Consider the following 12,629-nt stretch of genomic DNA (forward strand, 5'->3'; position numbering starts at 1 on the left):
GAGGGCACTAGATTGAGAAAGGTTGATTTAAAATGACTGTAACATCCTAATGTTTAGGAATATTTGCAGAATAAGCTTGTAATTATTTCACCATCAAGTCTCTCTTAAAATTACTGGATAGTTCTCTCGCATTGAAAATAAAATGTCTGAACTTAAGTAATATTTATACTGTATAACCAAATCACAACCAGATTATGCAATCTCAGCATGGTTATAGCTTTGTCAGCATACTTTGCTTAAACTATGAAAATTCACAAATAATTAAGACATTTTTAAAAATAATTTCTATAGGTCCTTTCTAACGCAAGTAATATATGCAAAGGTGTATTTAAGAGAACTGAATTTAAAAAGATAACAACATAAAAGAGGGAAAATAATTGAATTTGGCCTACCTGACAGCTAAGAAAACATACAGTAGTGTTTGAATTCACTGGCAGCTTTTTGAAGTAAAAAATTGAAATGGAAAAAGTATCAAAGGAGAGATAGACTATAAGCTGATAATACCATTCTTATAAGTATCTTTATTTCAGTTCTTTAAAATATTCATAGTTTTATGTATCCCATCTCAATTTCTGCACAACAAATTCAGAAGGAAACCACCCCCACCCGCCCCCATGTATATATTCTACTATTCTATACTGTAGCATTGAACAATCCAAAAAAGAAGAACATTATACATGGAATCCTTATATTGTACAATATTTCCCAGATGGTAATAGATAAATTTTGTCAAATCAACTCCCAGAAAAAGGCCTCCAATGTAATAGACATTAATGTATTCTTCAGAGAAGAGATGGTAAGAAGATGAAACTTTACCCTGCTAACAATGCCAGAATGTTTCTCTCGAAAGCTTTCCATTCAGTTGAGATGGAATTTATATGAGAGCACCTTGGAGCAAGATTTTCTTCTTTTCTTGTCCACTGATGGCTCCATTATGCTCATGAAGATACCTGTATCGGCTTTTCAATTTTTTCTACTGTCTTCCTCAGAAGGTCTGGGTTACTGAAGAAGTAAATGTAGAGGTTGCGCTCCGTCTTCAGGAAGTGATTCTGCAGAGATTTGCGTTTGGCCTTTAAGTCGGTCTGGGTGTCCATTAGAATTTGATAGATTTTAGCTTGTGTGATGTTAAGTTGCTCCAGAGGTTCTGATAATTCCTGAAAAGAAAAGTGGTCAAAATAAATGTGAGAAAAGCAGCATGTAATTCGTTTAAGTCACATGGAAAGGGGCTTGCTAACCAAATTTCATTTAGCATTTATTTCAAAGGGAGAAAATGTAATTATGGTAGGATAGACTGATTCTTTGGTATTCTGGGATGTCTGTACATATATAGCAATAATGTAGTAGAAGAATAGAACTTAATGTATAAAGGACTTTTAATGTATAAAGGACCTTTGCACACCTGAGCACGAAGCATTAATTTATTGGCGTCATTGTGCATCAAACAGTACAGTGCCTTCTTGTCAGACTCCAGTTTAAGAACCTGAGGAAATGGAGTGGCTAGCTGTACTTGAAGCATTTTGAGTTCCTGGCACAATCTTGAACCCTTGCTTGCCAAAGTATCATACGAACGAAAAAGTTGTTTCTCTTGATTGGGTTGGTCCAGCATCTCCCACAACCTGAGAGAGAAAAGGGCCCTCAAAATTAAATGATTTAAGATTTTAATTCAAAGAATATTTAATATAAATAATAGGGAGATAATTATATATTATCATAACCATATGTGCTAAATAAAGTTGCTACCAAACCTTAAGTCCATTTATTCTTGTTTTATTATTGTGAAAGAATTCAGATTCTTTCTAATTAAAATCTTAAGACAATTCCAATATTTTTCTGAAATACAAAGAGGTGGTTTATTGATGTGACTATTATGGATATTCTACTCTATAGAAACTGTTCCTTTTCTCCCATTCTGCCTCAATATTCAATTTTTTCCCATTAAATTCTGTTCCATAAAAGGTATGCAATTGTTCTCTGGGATAGTGTTTGTTTCAGATTTAGTCAAATATTATTTAATTTTCCAAAACAATCCAAACCTAGCAAACCTTTCTTCATGTCTAGTAACTATTAGGCGCTTGTAATTCAGTAAAGTTCCACTGCCATTCCACCACCATTCTTTACCGTAAGGTAGTGAGATCGCTTGACTCTATCAATATCCGTGGAAATTGCTTAGTGGAGAATCTTGAATCCTCGAAACAGGATTGCCATTCTTCTGACTTAGACTGGGATTCTTTCAGGACAGTCATCAGTCCCTCCAGCTTAGTTCCAGTCCATTGCACATTCTTTGTCTTCAACATCAGCAAGAGTTTCATCACCTCAAAGTGGCTGAGCTGGCCCAATAGCTGGTCAATAGCTTCCTTTTGTACATGCTCAAGATACTCAAGTTTAATGATTTCCAAGTCTAGTTCTCCTTTTATTATTGGCAAACGAAAAAGGCGGGCAATGCCTTGAAGCAAGGGCATAAGCAATTGGGTGTTTCTGTCTACCTCACTTTGGAGAATGCATAACTGTTCCTGGCATCTAGTCACATGAAAACTCTTCACTTCCTTCATCTGGAAAACAGCAATTAAATTTTTTACAGGCAAAGTTACTAGCTTCACATTTTTCTATCAGTTTTACTGCCAAGTACAAAAATATATTCTGATGCCCTCCAAAAAGATTACACAAACAGTAACATTTATGGTTTGCAAAGACAGCTTGAGAATCTAATAAAAAAAGACCCATGGGAATTACAGCAAGATACTCCCTGTACATCTCAAATTTCTGACCTTAAAACAATTTATTTGTAAATGGAAAATTGCCAAAGACATTCAACCTAGTCTCAATTGACTTAAGAAAAAGAAACATTTAAAAATGCAGAAGGAAATTGAAATGAAACATCAGGAGGTTTAGATCTTTTTTCTAACAGTTGGAGGTTGCTGCAAAGAGTAATGAAAATTCAGTTAGTGTGCACAGCATATGTCAGAAGAACTACGGCAAAATTTAAGAGATCACCTGAGAAGCTAACAAGATATGTTAAGGAAGTTAGTGGAGAAAGTAAGGATTAATGTCCTGAAGAACGTGTTAAAAATTCACTAAAAAAATAAGTAGACAATAACAGATTCAGAATTATTTTGAGGAGTATATTGTGAATATTAGAGCCAACAATAACATTTTTAAAAAAAATATTAAACTAATCTACACTTTTGATCTGCTCCTTATGTTACTGTAAGTAGTGTAACTGCCCAAATAGGATCAATACCAAAAAAGGTATTGATAAATAGAAATTGTTGAAGGAACATTACAGGATAATAAGGTAATTGTGGAGAAGGTTTGGCTTCAAAAAATAGGCAGGTGAGAGAAGTATATAAAATTGGCCATGATTTTAAGAAAGTAGGTTGAAAGTAGGTCTTCTTGTTTTTTTCAACATAGGTAATATAAGATTCAGGACTGATAAAGTCTTTTTAATAAATTGGCATTTGTGTCAAAATACAGTATATAGCAATAGAGCCACTAGTTTGTACAACTTTAAAATAATTATATAAATTCGTGCACAATAAGGTAGTTGATGGCCATTAACAATAATGGTAAAGCATAACAAATAAAACTTGATTATTAATAGCAGCTGCTAGAGTGGCAGGGCAAAACACTATTGGACTTTTGTCTTGTGGGCTTTTCATAGACAGCTGAATGGCCATTACAGAAATGAAAAGTTAGAACAGATTGACTTTTGATCTGCTCCTTATGTTACTGTAAGTAGAGTAACTGACCAAATAGGATCAACACCAAAAATGGAAAAGGGCTGTTAACTGAAACCTGAAGGCTTAACCTACCTTGTTCTCCTTAGTGACTTTTAAAAGTTTTTCTGCCCATTGCAAGGCAGATGAAATTCCTTTAATTCTTGCAGTGGTCATGACTGTATTTGTTTTGCTCCACAAATATGTTAACTCCATGTGTCCCAGTTCTTCCCTATAACTTTCCATATCTTTAAGGTGCTTTGTTTGACCAATTTCTGCCTGTGTCTTCAGCCCTTTTTGAGAGAAATCCTGAACAGGTAGGCCTTCAGTCTTGAAATAATCTGCTTTTGGTTGATCTGTTTTTCCTAGCAAGTCTTTCTGTTTAAATTCTGGCTTATTCTTGCTGGACAGTTGCTCTTGATAGAGAATTTGATCCTTCAAAACTTCCAGGGTTGTTTTGTGATTATCAGGATTCTCAACATAAACTAAGCTCTTGTCTTCTAGTTGCAATTGTTGAGCTGTAGATTCTGAAGTTAATTCTGTAATATCACTTTGGCCCTTTTCCCCCAAAGTTGTTTGATTAATCTCCATATCATTGATCATACTTGTCACAACATTTGGAAACAATCTCAGAAAAGCTTTTGTGAAATTTTCTTCTGTTTCCAGATAATGCCCTAGATCTTTTGACAAAGTTAGTTGCTCATACCCAGGTTCCTTATGCCAATGTTCTAACTTTTCTGTTATCTGACAAACCTCACTGAGGATATCATTATTTTGAAAATTCTCTAGCTCAAGCTTTAGGTGCAACTTCTTTAGTTCTCTGTTTAATCTTTCTTTTTCGTCTTCTAAATGGCAGCACTTTTGCTTTAAATTGGCTACACAAATCTGAAGCTTGCTGTAACGCATTTTTTTACATGCATGTTGATTCTTCAACATCTGCATCTCTTGTTCAAGTAACTCAAGGGGGAGGGCTTCATTTTCTTGTAGCTCACTGGTTGGCTGAAAAGACTGGCTACAGGTTCTCAACACTTCTTCCAATACTTCACCTTCTAAGATAGGCTTCCCAGAAATTACCAGTTTCTCATAGTCCTCTAGTTCTGCAGTAGTCAGCATATTCTCTTCTCCCACTGTGTTGCAGAACCATTCCAGAAAGTGTTCTGTCTCGGGACAATCAAAGAGCCAGTCAAAGTCTTTTGCATCAAGAGTAGTTCCCTTGGGATAGATAGTTTTCAAGACTTCTACAAACTCTGTTCCTCTGTCAATGTCTTCCATCAAGAAAGCTCTGGAGCGTCTCCGTGTAAACATGTTTGGGTTGTTCCTGTAATCCTGAGAGAAATATTCAAAGTTTGTTTCATATGAGGAAGAGCATGACAATATAGCTGAGCAATTATAGCCCTTATCACCTCAAAGTAGAAATCTGTTCAGAAAAGACCTAAAACTAGGATTTTTTGTTATATTATATAAAAAATACATTAGTCTTTGAAAATATGGACAATGTTCTCATTCATCTTAGAAAGCAGAGATGGACTAAGTAAGGTTTCCAATGGCCAGGGTCAAACTCCAGAGTTTTATGCAAATATTGGTTCTATCCTGACCTTAGCCTAATGATCGGAGGAGGAATGTTTAGACAATATAGCTCTTACAAGCAGAATAAGAAATGAGGCTTCTTTGCATGTTAATTCTAATAAAAACTTGGGTATTTTAGGAGATTTCAATCAAGCAAATTTAAGGAAAGAGCTCCCAAAATATTTCCAGCATGTAAATTGTCCCACCAGAGGCAAAAATACTTTAGACCACTGCTACACAACAGTAAAAGATACTTATAGGTCTTTACCACGAGCAACTGTGGGGCACTCTGACCACTGCATGATTCACCTTGTGCCTGCCTACAGACAAAGACTTAAAACCATTAAACCAACAATTAAATCAATGAAGACTTGGTCGGAGGAGGCAAAGCTGAAACTCCAGGCCTGCCTTGATTGCACTGATTGGAATTTTTTTGAAGATGCCTCTGCAGACCTAGATAAGCTCACAAATACTGTAACATCATATGTTAGCTTCTGCGAAGACTTATGTGTAGCAACAAGGAACCTGCAAATATATAGTAACAATAAACCTTGGTTCACAGCTAAATTTAAGCAGCTACGTCATTCCAAAGAGGAAGCCTACAGAAAAGGTGACAGAATGCTATACAACAGGCCAGAAACATATTAACAAGAGAGATCAGAGCAGCAAAAAGAAGTTACTCTGAAAAGTTAAAGAATCAATTCTCAATAAATGAACTAGAAAACATGTGGAAAACTCTTAAAAACATCACTGGCTTCAGCAAACCTCCTTCCCAGGCAGAAGGAAATCAACAACTAGCAGATGACCTGAATGTGTTTTACTGCAGGTTTGAAAAGAAACTACAGCCACCTATCTCCACAACCCACATCTCAAACACACCAACAACAGCCAAGCCTCCTACAACTGGCCCCAATCCATTGGGCTCACAACCTCTGGTGATCACAGAAAAAGAAGTGCAAGATCTATTACACAGACAGAAGCCAGGAAAAGTACCAGGGCCAGACAAGATAACTCCTTCTTGCTTAAAAGTCTGTGCTGACCAATTGGCCCCCATCTTCACCCGAATCTTCAATAGATCACCAGAGATATGCTATGTTCCTTCCTGCTTCAAACGTTCTACCATCATCCCAGTGCCAAAGAGGCCCTCCATCAAGGAACTGAATGACTACAGACCAGTTGCTCTAACATCTGTAGTTATGAAAATCTTTGAAAGGCTTGTGTTGTCCCACCTGAAAACCATCATGGATCAGCTGTTAGATCCCATTCAGTTTGTATACCGAGCAAATAGATCAACAGCTGATGCTATTAACATGGCTCTGCATTACATCCTACAACACCTTGAATCTCCAAATACCTACTCAAGGTCCTCTTTGTAGACTTCAGTTCAGCATTCAATACCATCATTCCAGATACTCTTCTAAGTAAATTAAACCAACTAGCGGTACCTGAACACACTTGTAAGTGGATCATAAGCTTCCTAACAGACAGGAAGCAGCAGGTGAAGCTAGGCAGAATCACATCTGATACCTGTACAATCAGCACAGGGGACCCCCAAGGCTGTGTGCTATCTCCACTTCTCTTCTCCCTATATACCAATGACTGCATCTCAAACGATCCATCTGTTAAAATACTGAAGTTTGCTGATGACACAACAGTGATTGGTCTCATTTGAGACAATGATGAATCTGCATACAGACAGGAGATTATACAACTTGCCTCATGGTGTAACCGGAACAATCTGGAACTGAACACACTCAAAACCGTAGAAATGGTGGTAGACTTTATAAGAAACCCTCCCATACTACCACCTCTTACAATACTAGACAACGCAGTATCAACAGTAGAGACCTTCAAATTTCTAGGTTCTACTATATCACATGACCTAAAATGGACACCTAACATCAAAAACATCATCAAAAAAGCACAACAAAAAATGTTCTTTCTGCGCCAATTCAGCAAGCTCAAACTGCCCAAGGTGCTGCTGATACAGTTCTACAGAGGAATTATTGAGTCTATCATCTGCACCTCTATAACTGGTTTGGTTCTGCAACCCAACAGGACAGACACAGACTTCAGAGGATAATTAGGACTGCAGAAAAAACAATGGCTACTAACCTGCCTTCCATTGACGACCTGTATACTGCATGAGTCAAAAAGAGGGCTGTGAAAATATTTACAGACCCCTCATATCCCGGACATAAACTGTTTCAATTCCTTCCCTCAAAACGATGCTATAGAACACTGCACACCAGAACAACCAGACACAAGAACAGTTTTTTCCCAAAAGCCATCACTCTGCTAAACAAATAATTCCTCAACACTGTTCAACTATTTACAAAGTGTACACTACTCATCTCTTCTCATCGCTCCTTATCACCCATCCCCTCCCACTTGTGATTGTAGGACTGTAACTTTGTTGCTTGTATCCTTACGATTTATATTGACTGTTTCCTAGTTTGATTTGATTGTTGATTGTACCCTATGACTATCATTAAGTGTCGTACCTTATGATTCTTGATTCTTAATGAATGTACCTTTTCTTTATATATACTGAGAGTATTTATACCAAGACAAACTCCTTGTGTGTCCAGTCACACTTGGCCAATAAAATATTCTATTCTATTCTATTCTATTCTATTCTATTCTATTCTATAAAACAGTCATCCATAATGTAGAGTAGAGTAGAGTAGAGTAGAGTAGAGTAGAGTAGAGTAGAGTAGAGTAGAATAGAATAGAATAGAATAGAATAGAATAGAATAGAATAGAATAGAATAGAATAGAATAGAATAGAATAGAATACTTTATTGGCCAAGTGTGATTGGACACACAAGGAATTTATCTTGGTGTAAATACTCTCAGTGTTCATAAAGAAAAGGTACATTTGGTAAGAATCAAGAATCATAACGTACAACACGTAATGATAGTCATAGGGTACAATCAACAATCAAATCACACTAGGAAACAGTCAGGTGGGATTATTTTCTAATTACAATCTTCTTCCTACACCAAGTAGACATGACAATAACAAAAATACAGATAGCACATTGCTATCCTTTTTTCAATCTCACCTCTACAACCACAGAATTTTGGTTTGTTTCTTTTTAAAACAGAAATTGCAGTTCTTAGGCACATTGTATAAAATTGCAAAGCACCACCACTACTGGTTAATCAATGAGAAAAACAGGTTCACATATTTCTGGTCTGTAGGCTTGCTTCTGCTAATATAACTCTACTGATTAAGATGAAGCTTTTATCTGACATGTAGTGATGTGCCTGGTTTGCTCTTTTTTGTTTTTTACTCTGCCAAATTGTCCTTGCTTAAGTTAGCTATAAAGGTCATCTGAAAAAGTGGCAACCAAGTTTCAGTCCAGTATCTTATTCTTCTATCAAGGCTGAAGTCTATTTAATCTTTTTCTTACATTTTACTTAACTTAGGGTAAACTGATACCAAAAGTACAAGGCTTCTATTCTTGTGCATAGGAGAGACTTTCTACAGATGAACCCTATCATGCTGAAAATTTCCTCTTCCACATGCCTCTTAAAGATACAAGAATCCTATACACTTTTAAGCTCGGTCACATTGATTCCAGTTACAACAACCATAATATTATACATTGACAAACTGTCTCCCTCTCTCTCCTGTTGTAACACAGTTCAGTTTTAAGGTGTTTGATCCTGCAATAGTTAAGTCACTGGGTAGAAAGTACCATTGCATTCAAAATATTCTCAGCATTATATTGCCTCTGTGCTTTGTACAAACACACATCACTTAGTAACTACTGACAAATGCTGGACACATCTTTCTATTATCATTTAGATAGTTTTATCTAGGTGACCCTGTGCTGATGCTTGCACCTTTATTCAAACATTAATCTTACTGAACACACCATAGCAAAGTCTGAATAAAAAGACACAAATTGACCTCGTGTGACTGATACATATGTGCACCCCTACTGGTAACTTAAATTAACAATTTCAATCACAAATGTTCTTTTCTCATGAAGCATAAGTCTGACATTGGTTACCTGCAAATATGAAAGCAGCATATCAAAGAAAAATATTTTGTCCCTTTAATTGTTATATAATTACTGATTACTGATTTGGCTTTTAGAACAACATTCTTGCAAGAAAACTGTAGTCCTGAAATTTTAATTTCATTTTCTTGAATTATAGGGGGGGAACCTGTCTTACCCTCTGCATCAAACTTAAGCAAGCAGCATCTCAGTCTGATTATAAAAGGACCACAGGTGTATTATGGGGCAGAAATATTACTTTTGTTATACTAACTGGTCTGACCCCCCCCCCCCAAAAGAGTTAATGAACTAATCTAAAACCTTTTGGTTAATAAGTCTTAGAAAGGATCAGCCTTCTTGATAGGGATGTGGCCTTCCAAATGGTTTTGAACTTCAGCTCCCAAAACCCCTCACTAGTGGCCATGCTGCCAGCATCAACAGCCAAGTATGGTCCAACATTTGAAGTCCCCACCCCCCATTCTTCTCCTTCCAATAAATAAAGCCTCATCTTGCGCATTCCATTTTGTTGGTTATAAACAGTTTGTTATTTCTATGCAGTGATTAGACTGATAATTTCCCTGTGTTGAATTTTCGATTTAAAATTTCCCATATTTATCTGTGAAGGACAAATATTCAGCAATCAAATTACATCTTTTAAATAGAGAACAAATAAGTTTCTTGGAGAAATGCACGTTGGCAGACTTCACGTGTATTTTATGCACACAAATCCTAAAGAAAATAAATGCCATCCATTCTAATAAAATTGTCTTTTGCATAATTGTTTGCCTAAGGGTAAATGCTTGGTAAACATATATTGCAGCATTTTATATCTTCTGATGAATTTGATCTTTATTTCTGAGGCTTTTTTTAAACAAAAACTAGGTAACATTGTATATACAATCTCTGCTTTATTAGGCTTGAGTTTGTCTCCCTATCACTATCCACCTGTACTTTACTTCTGCAGCTTTCAAGGCAAGGTCACTCAGGACCCAGAAGCTTCATGCAGTTCCCTGTCCCTTAAGATACCCCTTTTTTCCCCTAGTAAGCCCCAATGTTTGTTGGTTTATTTGTTTTTGGAGAAATTAAGCTTTCTCCAAAAAACAGAAAAATGAAAAACAAAAGATGTCTTCATTAGTCATGATCCCTGAATTCTTCAGAATTGCAGAAAATGTCTGTTTTCCTTTATTCCATTCGAATATGCAGTTGTTTCTAATAGTCTAATCTAGATTGTTTGGCCAATTATTGTTCATTTTTCCTATTCACAAATTATATCCATGGTTCTTAAAATTTTGCCCTCTTGGCTTCTGCCTTTTATTTTCCATTAAATTGCCTTGCTCAAATAATGAACTTTTCCTCCCCTGCCAAAATCTGTGATTATATAGTCTTCATTTTTCTCCATTTTTGTGCCTGTCTTTAATAATCATTGTTACCTGCTTTAATCCATTTTCATGTTTCAGTCTTCCTAACTATCTTTAACTTCTCTTGTTCACAGTTCTTTCCAAATGTATCAGGTTTATAACTTCCAGCCAGGTTGGGCTGGTTGGAAGACATTAGGCTAGGGAAAGCTGCCTAAAGAAACTATTTAGTTTACTTTTTCTTCTGTGTTCGAATCCCTCTTAAGTTCTATTCTTGACTATTTTCTCCCTTTACCCATTATAGAGAAAGGACAGTATCAACAAATGGTTCAAATGTTCAACTATGACTTGTACTAAGTTCCAGCCAATATAGCTAAGAGCTGTGGAAGTGTGTAGTCTATCGATACTCAAGGGAGAATTTGTTGTTCATTGTTCTTTTAGAGCAAAGAAGACACTGAATTAGGCCTATCTAGCTCAGAGGTCTCCAACCTTGGCAACTTTAAGGCTTGTGGACTTCAACTCCCAGAATTCTCCAGCCAGCTAGCTGGCTGGAGAATTCTGGGAGTTGAAGTCCACAAGCCTTAAAGTTGCCAAGGTTGGAGACCTCTGAGCTAGCTAGATGCTTTGCTCATCTAATCTCACATGTGCAAATGCCTTTCTGATATTTGCATTTGGATGCTTTATTGTGAGTCAAACTTTGTATATCCAAGACAGAATTTATAATCATCTCTCTCCCAAGTTAACCACGGATCAAGCTCTTTTCCAACATTTTTCCCTCTCCGCATGTCAGATCGTATCATATAGCACTCGTCAATTTATATAATCTACAGCAACGCATCTCTTCTAAGAATCTGTTTGCACCATTTCCAATGACCTCAGACATCCTCGTGGTTTCTAACCTCTCAGTTTATATTTTTCTTTCTGTCTTTATATTTTAAACTTTCTACCATTGCTTTATTGAGTTGGAGATAATTATCAACACTCTACTGATGGAAAGACATTAATCTGAACTACTTTTTAAAATATTTCATTGTAAAATATTTCCAATTAGGTGCGAGCAATGCAGCGCCCTCCACTTGGAGTGAAATTGGTGATAGAAGCTGTTTGTATTATGAAGGGAGTCAAGCCCAAAAAAATAGCAGGCGAGAAGCCAGGAACTAAGATAGATGACTACTGGGAACCTGGCAAAGGTCTTCTTCAGGACCCAGGGAAGTTTCTTGAAAGTTTATTTAAATACGATAAGGTAAGTACTTGAAAGGTGTTTAATCTTACTCACAGACACATGCACTTTTGTTTCCAGGGTCTTCTCTTACTTTTCAGGGACCAACAGTATATGTTCTGACCTGGATGAAAGGTTGCTAAAATTGTTCCTGGGCTTTTAACAGCAGCTTGATCTGCAAGATACAGCAGGTGGAGCCTTTTATGGCAATCGGTAATAATCCATACTACCTCCTGATATCTGTAGGTGGAGCTGTTGCTATAAGCAGAAGAGCTGAGTTGTGTTGAAAAAACACATAGTTTGGTAACTGTAAGCATCTGGCTAACTATGGAATTTAAAATGGTCAATGTGTATTGCATGTGTGTTACTTTTTTTTTAACCCTGTGCCTTTTACATATGGATGGCTATTGTTATTTATCCCAAATAAAAATGCCACCAAAATCTGTGGGAATCAAGAACTCGCACTGCTAAACTAAAAATAAAATTGGGGGGAGGTAAGGGTTGCAAACCCTTACTTTTTTCCTCAATTTAGATTGGAATTCAAGTTGAAATGCTTCTCTCTTCCAGGACACAAACATCTACCTGATACTTTTGCAGAGATGCAGAAGTCTCACTGCATTGTTTTCTCATGGTCATATGCTATCTTGAAATAATATATGGTAGTCCACTCAACTGTAGAAATTAAATTATATTTTGCTTGTTTATGCTTAACAAATGTAGTTTTGTAAGTATGGCTTATGATTCAGTGTGTTTAAATCTATCG

At 36.4% G+C, this 12,629-nt stretch overlaps 2 protein-coding genes across 2 annotated transcripts in view; one reads left to right on the forward strand and one right to left on the reverse strand.

The window, feature by feature from the left end:
• Positions 1–12,629, forward strand: part of DNAH1 (dynein axonemal heavy chain 1) — a 225,215-nt gene that overhangs the window by 191,176 nt on the left and 21,410 nt on the right. The window contains exon 56 of the mRNA XM_087954929.1: positions 11,699–11,890. Within this exon, the coding sequence (XP_087811055.1) occupies positions 11,699–11,890 (192 nt within the window). The remainder of the gene's footprint in view (positions 1–11,698; positions 11,891–12,629) is intronic.
• On the reverse strand, positions 939–5,018 carry LOC148132048 (HAUS augmin-like complex subunit 3). The gene is made up of 4 exons (XM_087954928.1): positions 3,810–5,018; positions 2,119–2,549; positions 1,400–1,616; positions 939–1,154 (listed from the first exon to the last, which is right to left on the reverse strand). Exons 1-4 carry the CDS (start codon positions 5,016–5,018, stop codon positions 939–941), a joined length of 2,073 nt encoding a protein of 690 aa, XP_087811054.1.

Source organism: Notechis scutatus, chromosome 2 (genome assembly GCF_049901735.1).
Source record: "Notechis scutatus isolate UNSWTSFEM ecotype Mainland chromosome 2, rNotScu1.2, whole genome shotgun sequence".
NCBI classification, from domain to species: Eukaryota; Metazoa; Chordata; class Lepidosauria; order Squamata; family Elapidae; genus Notechis; species Notechis scutatus.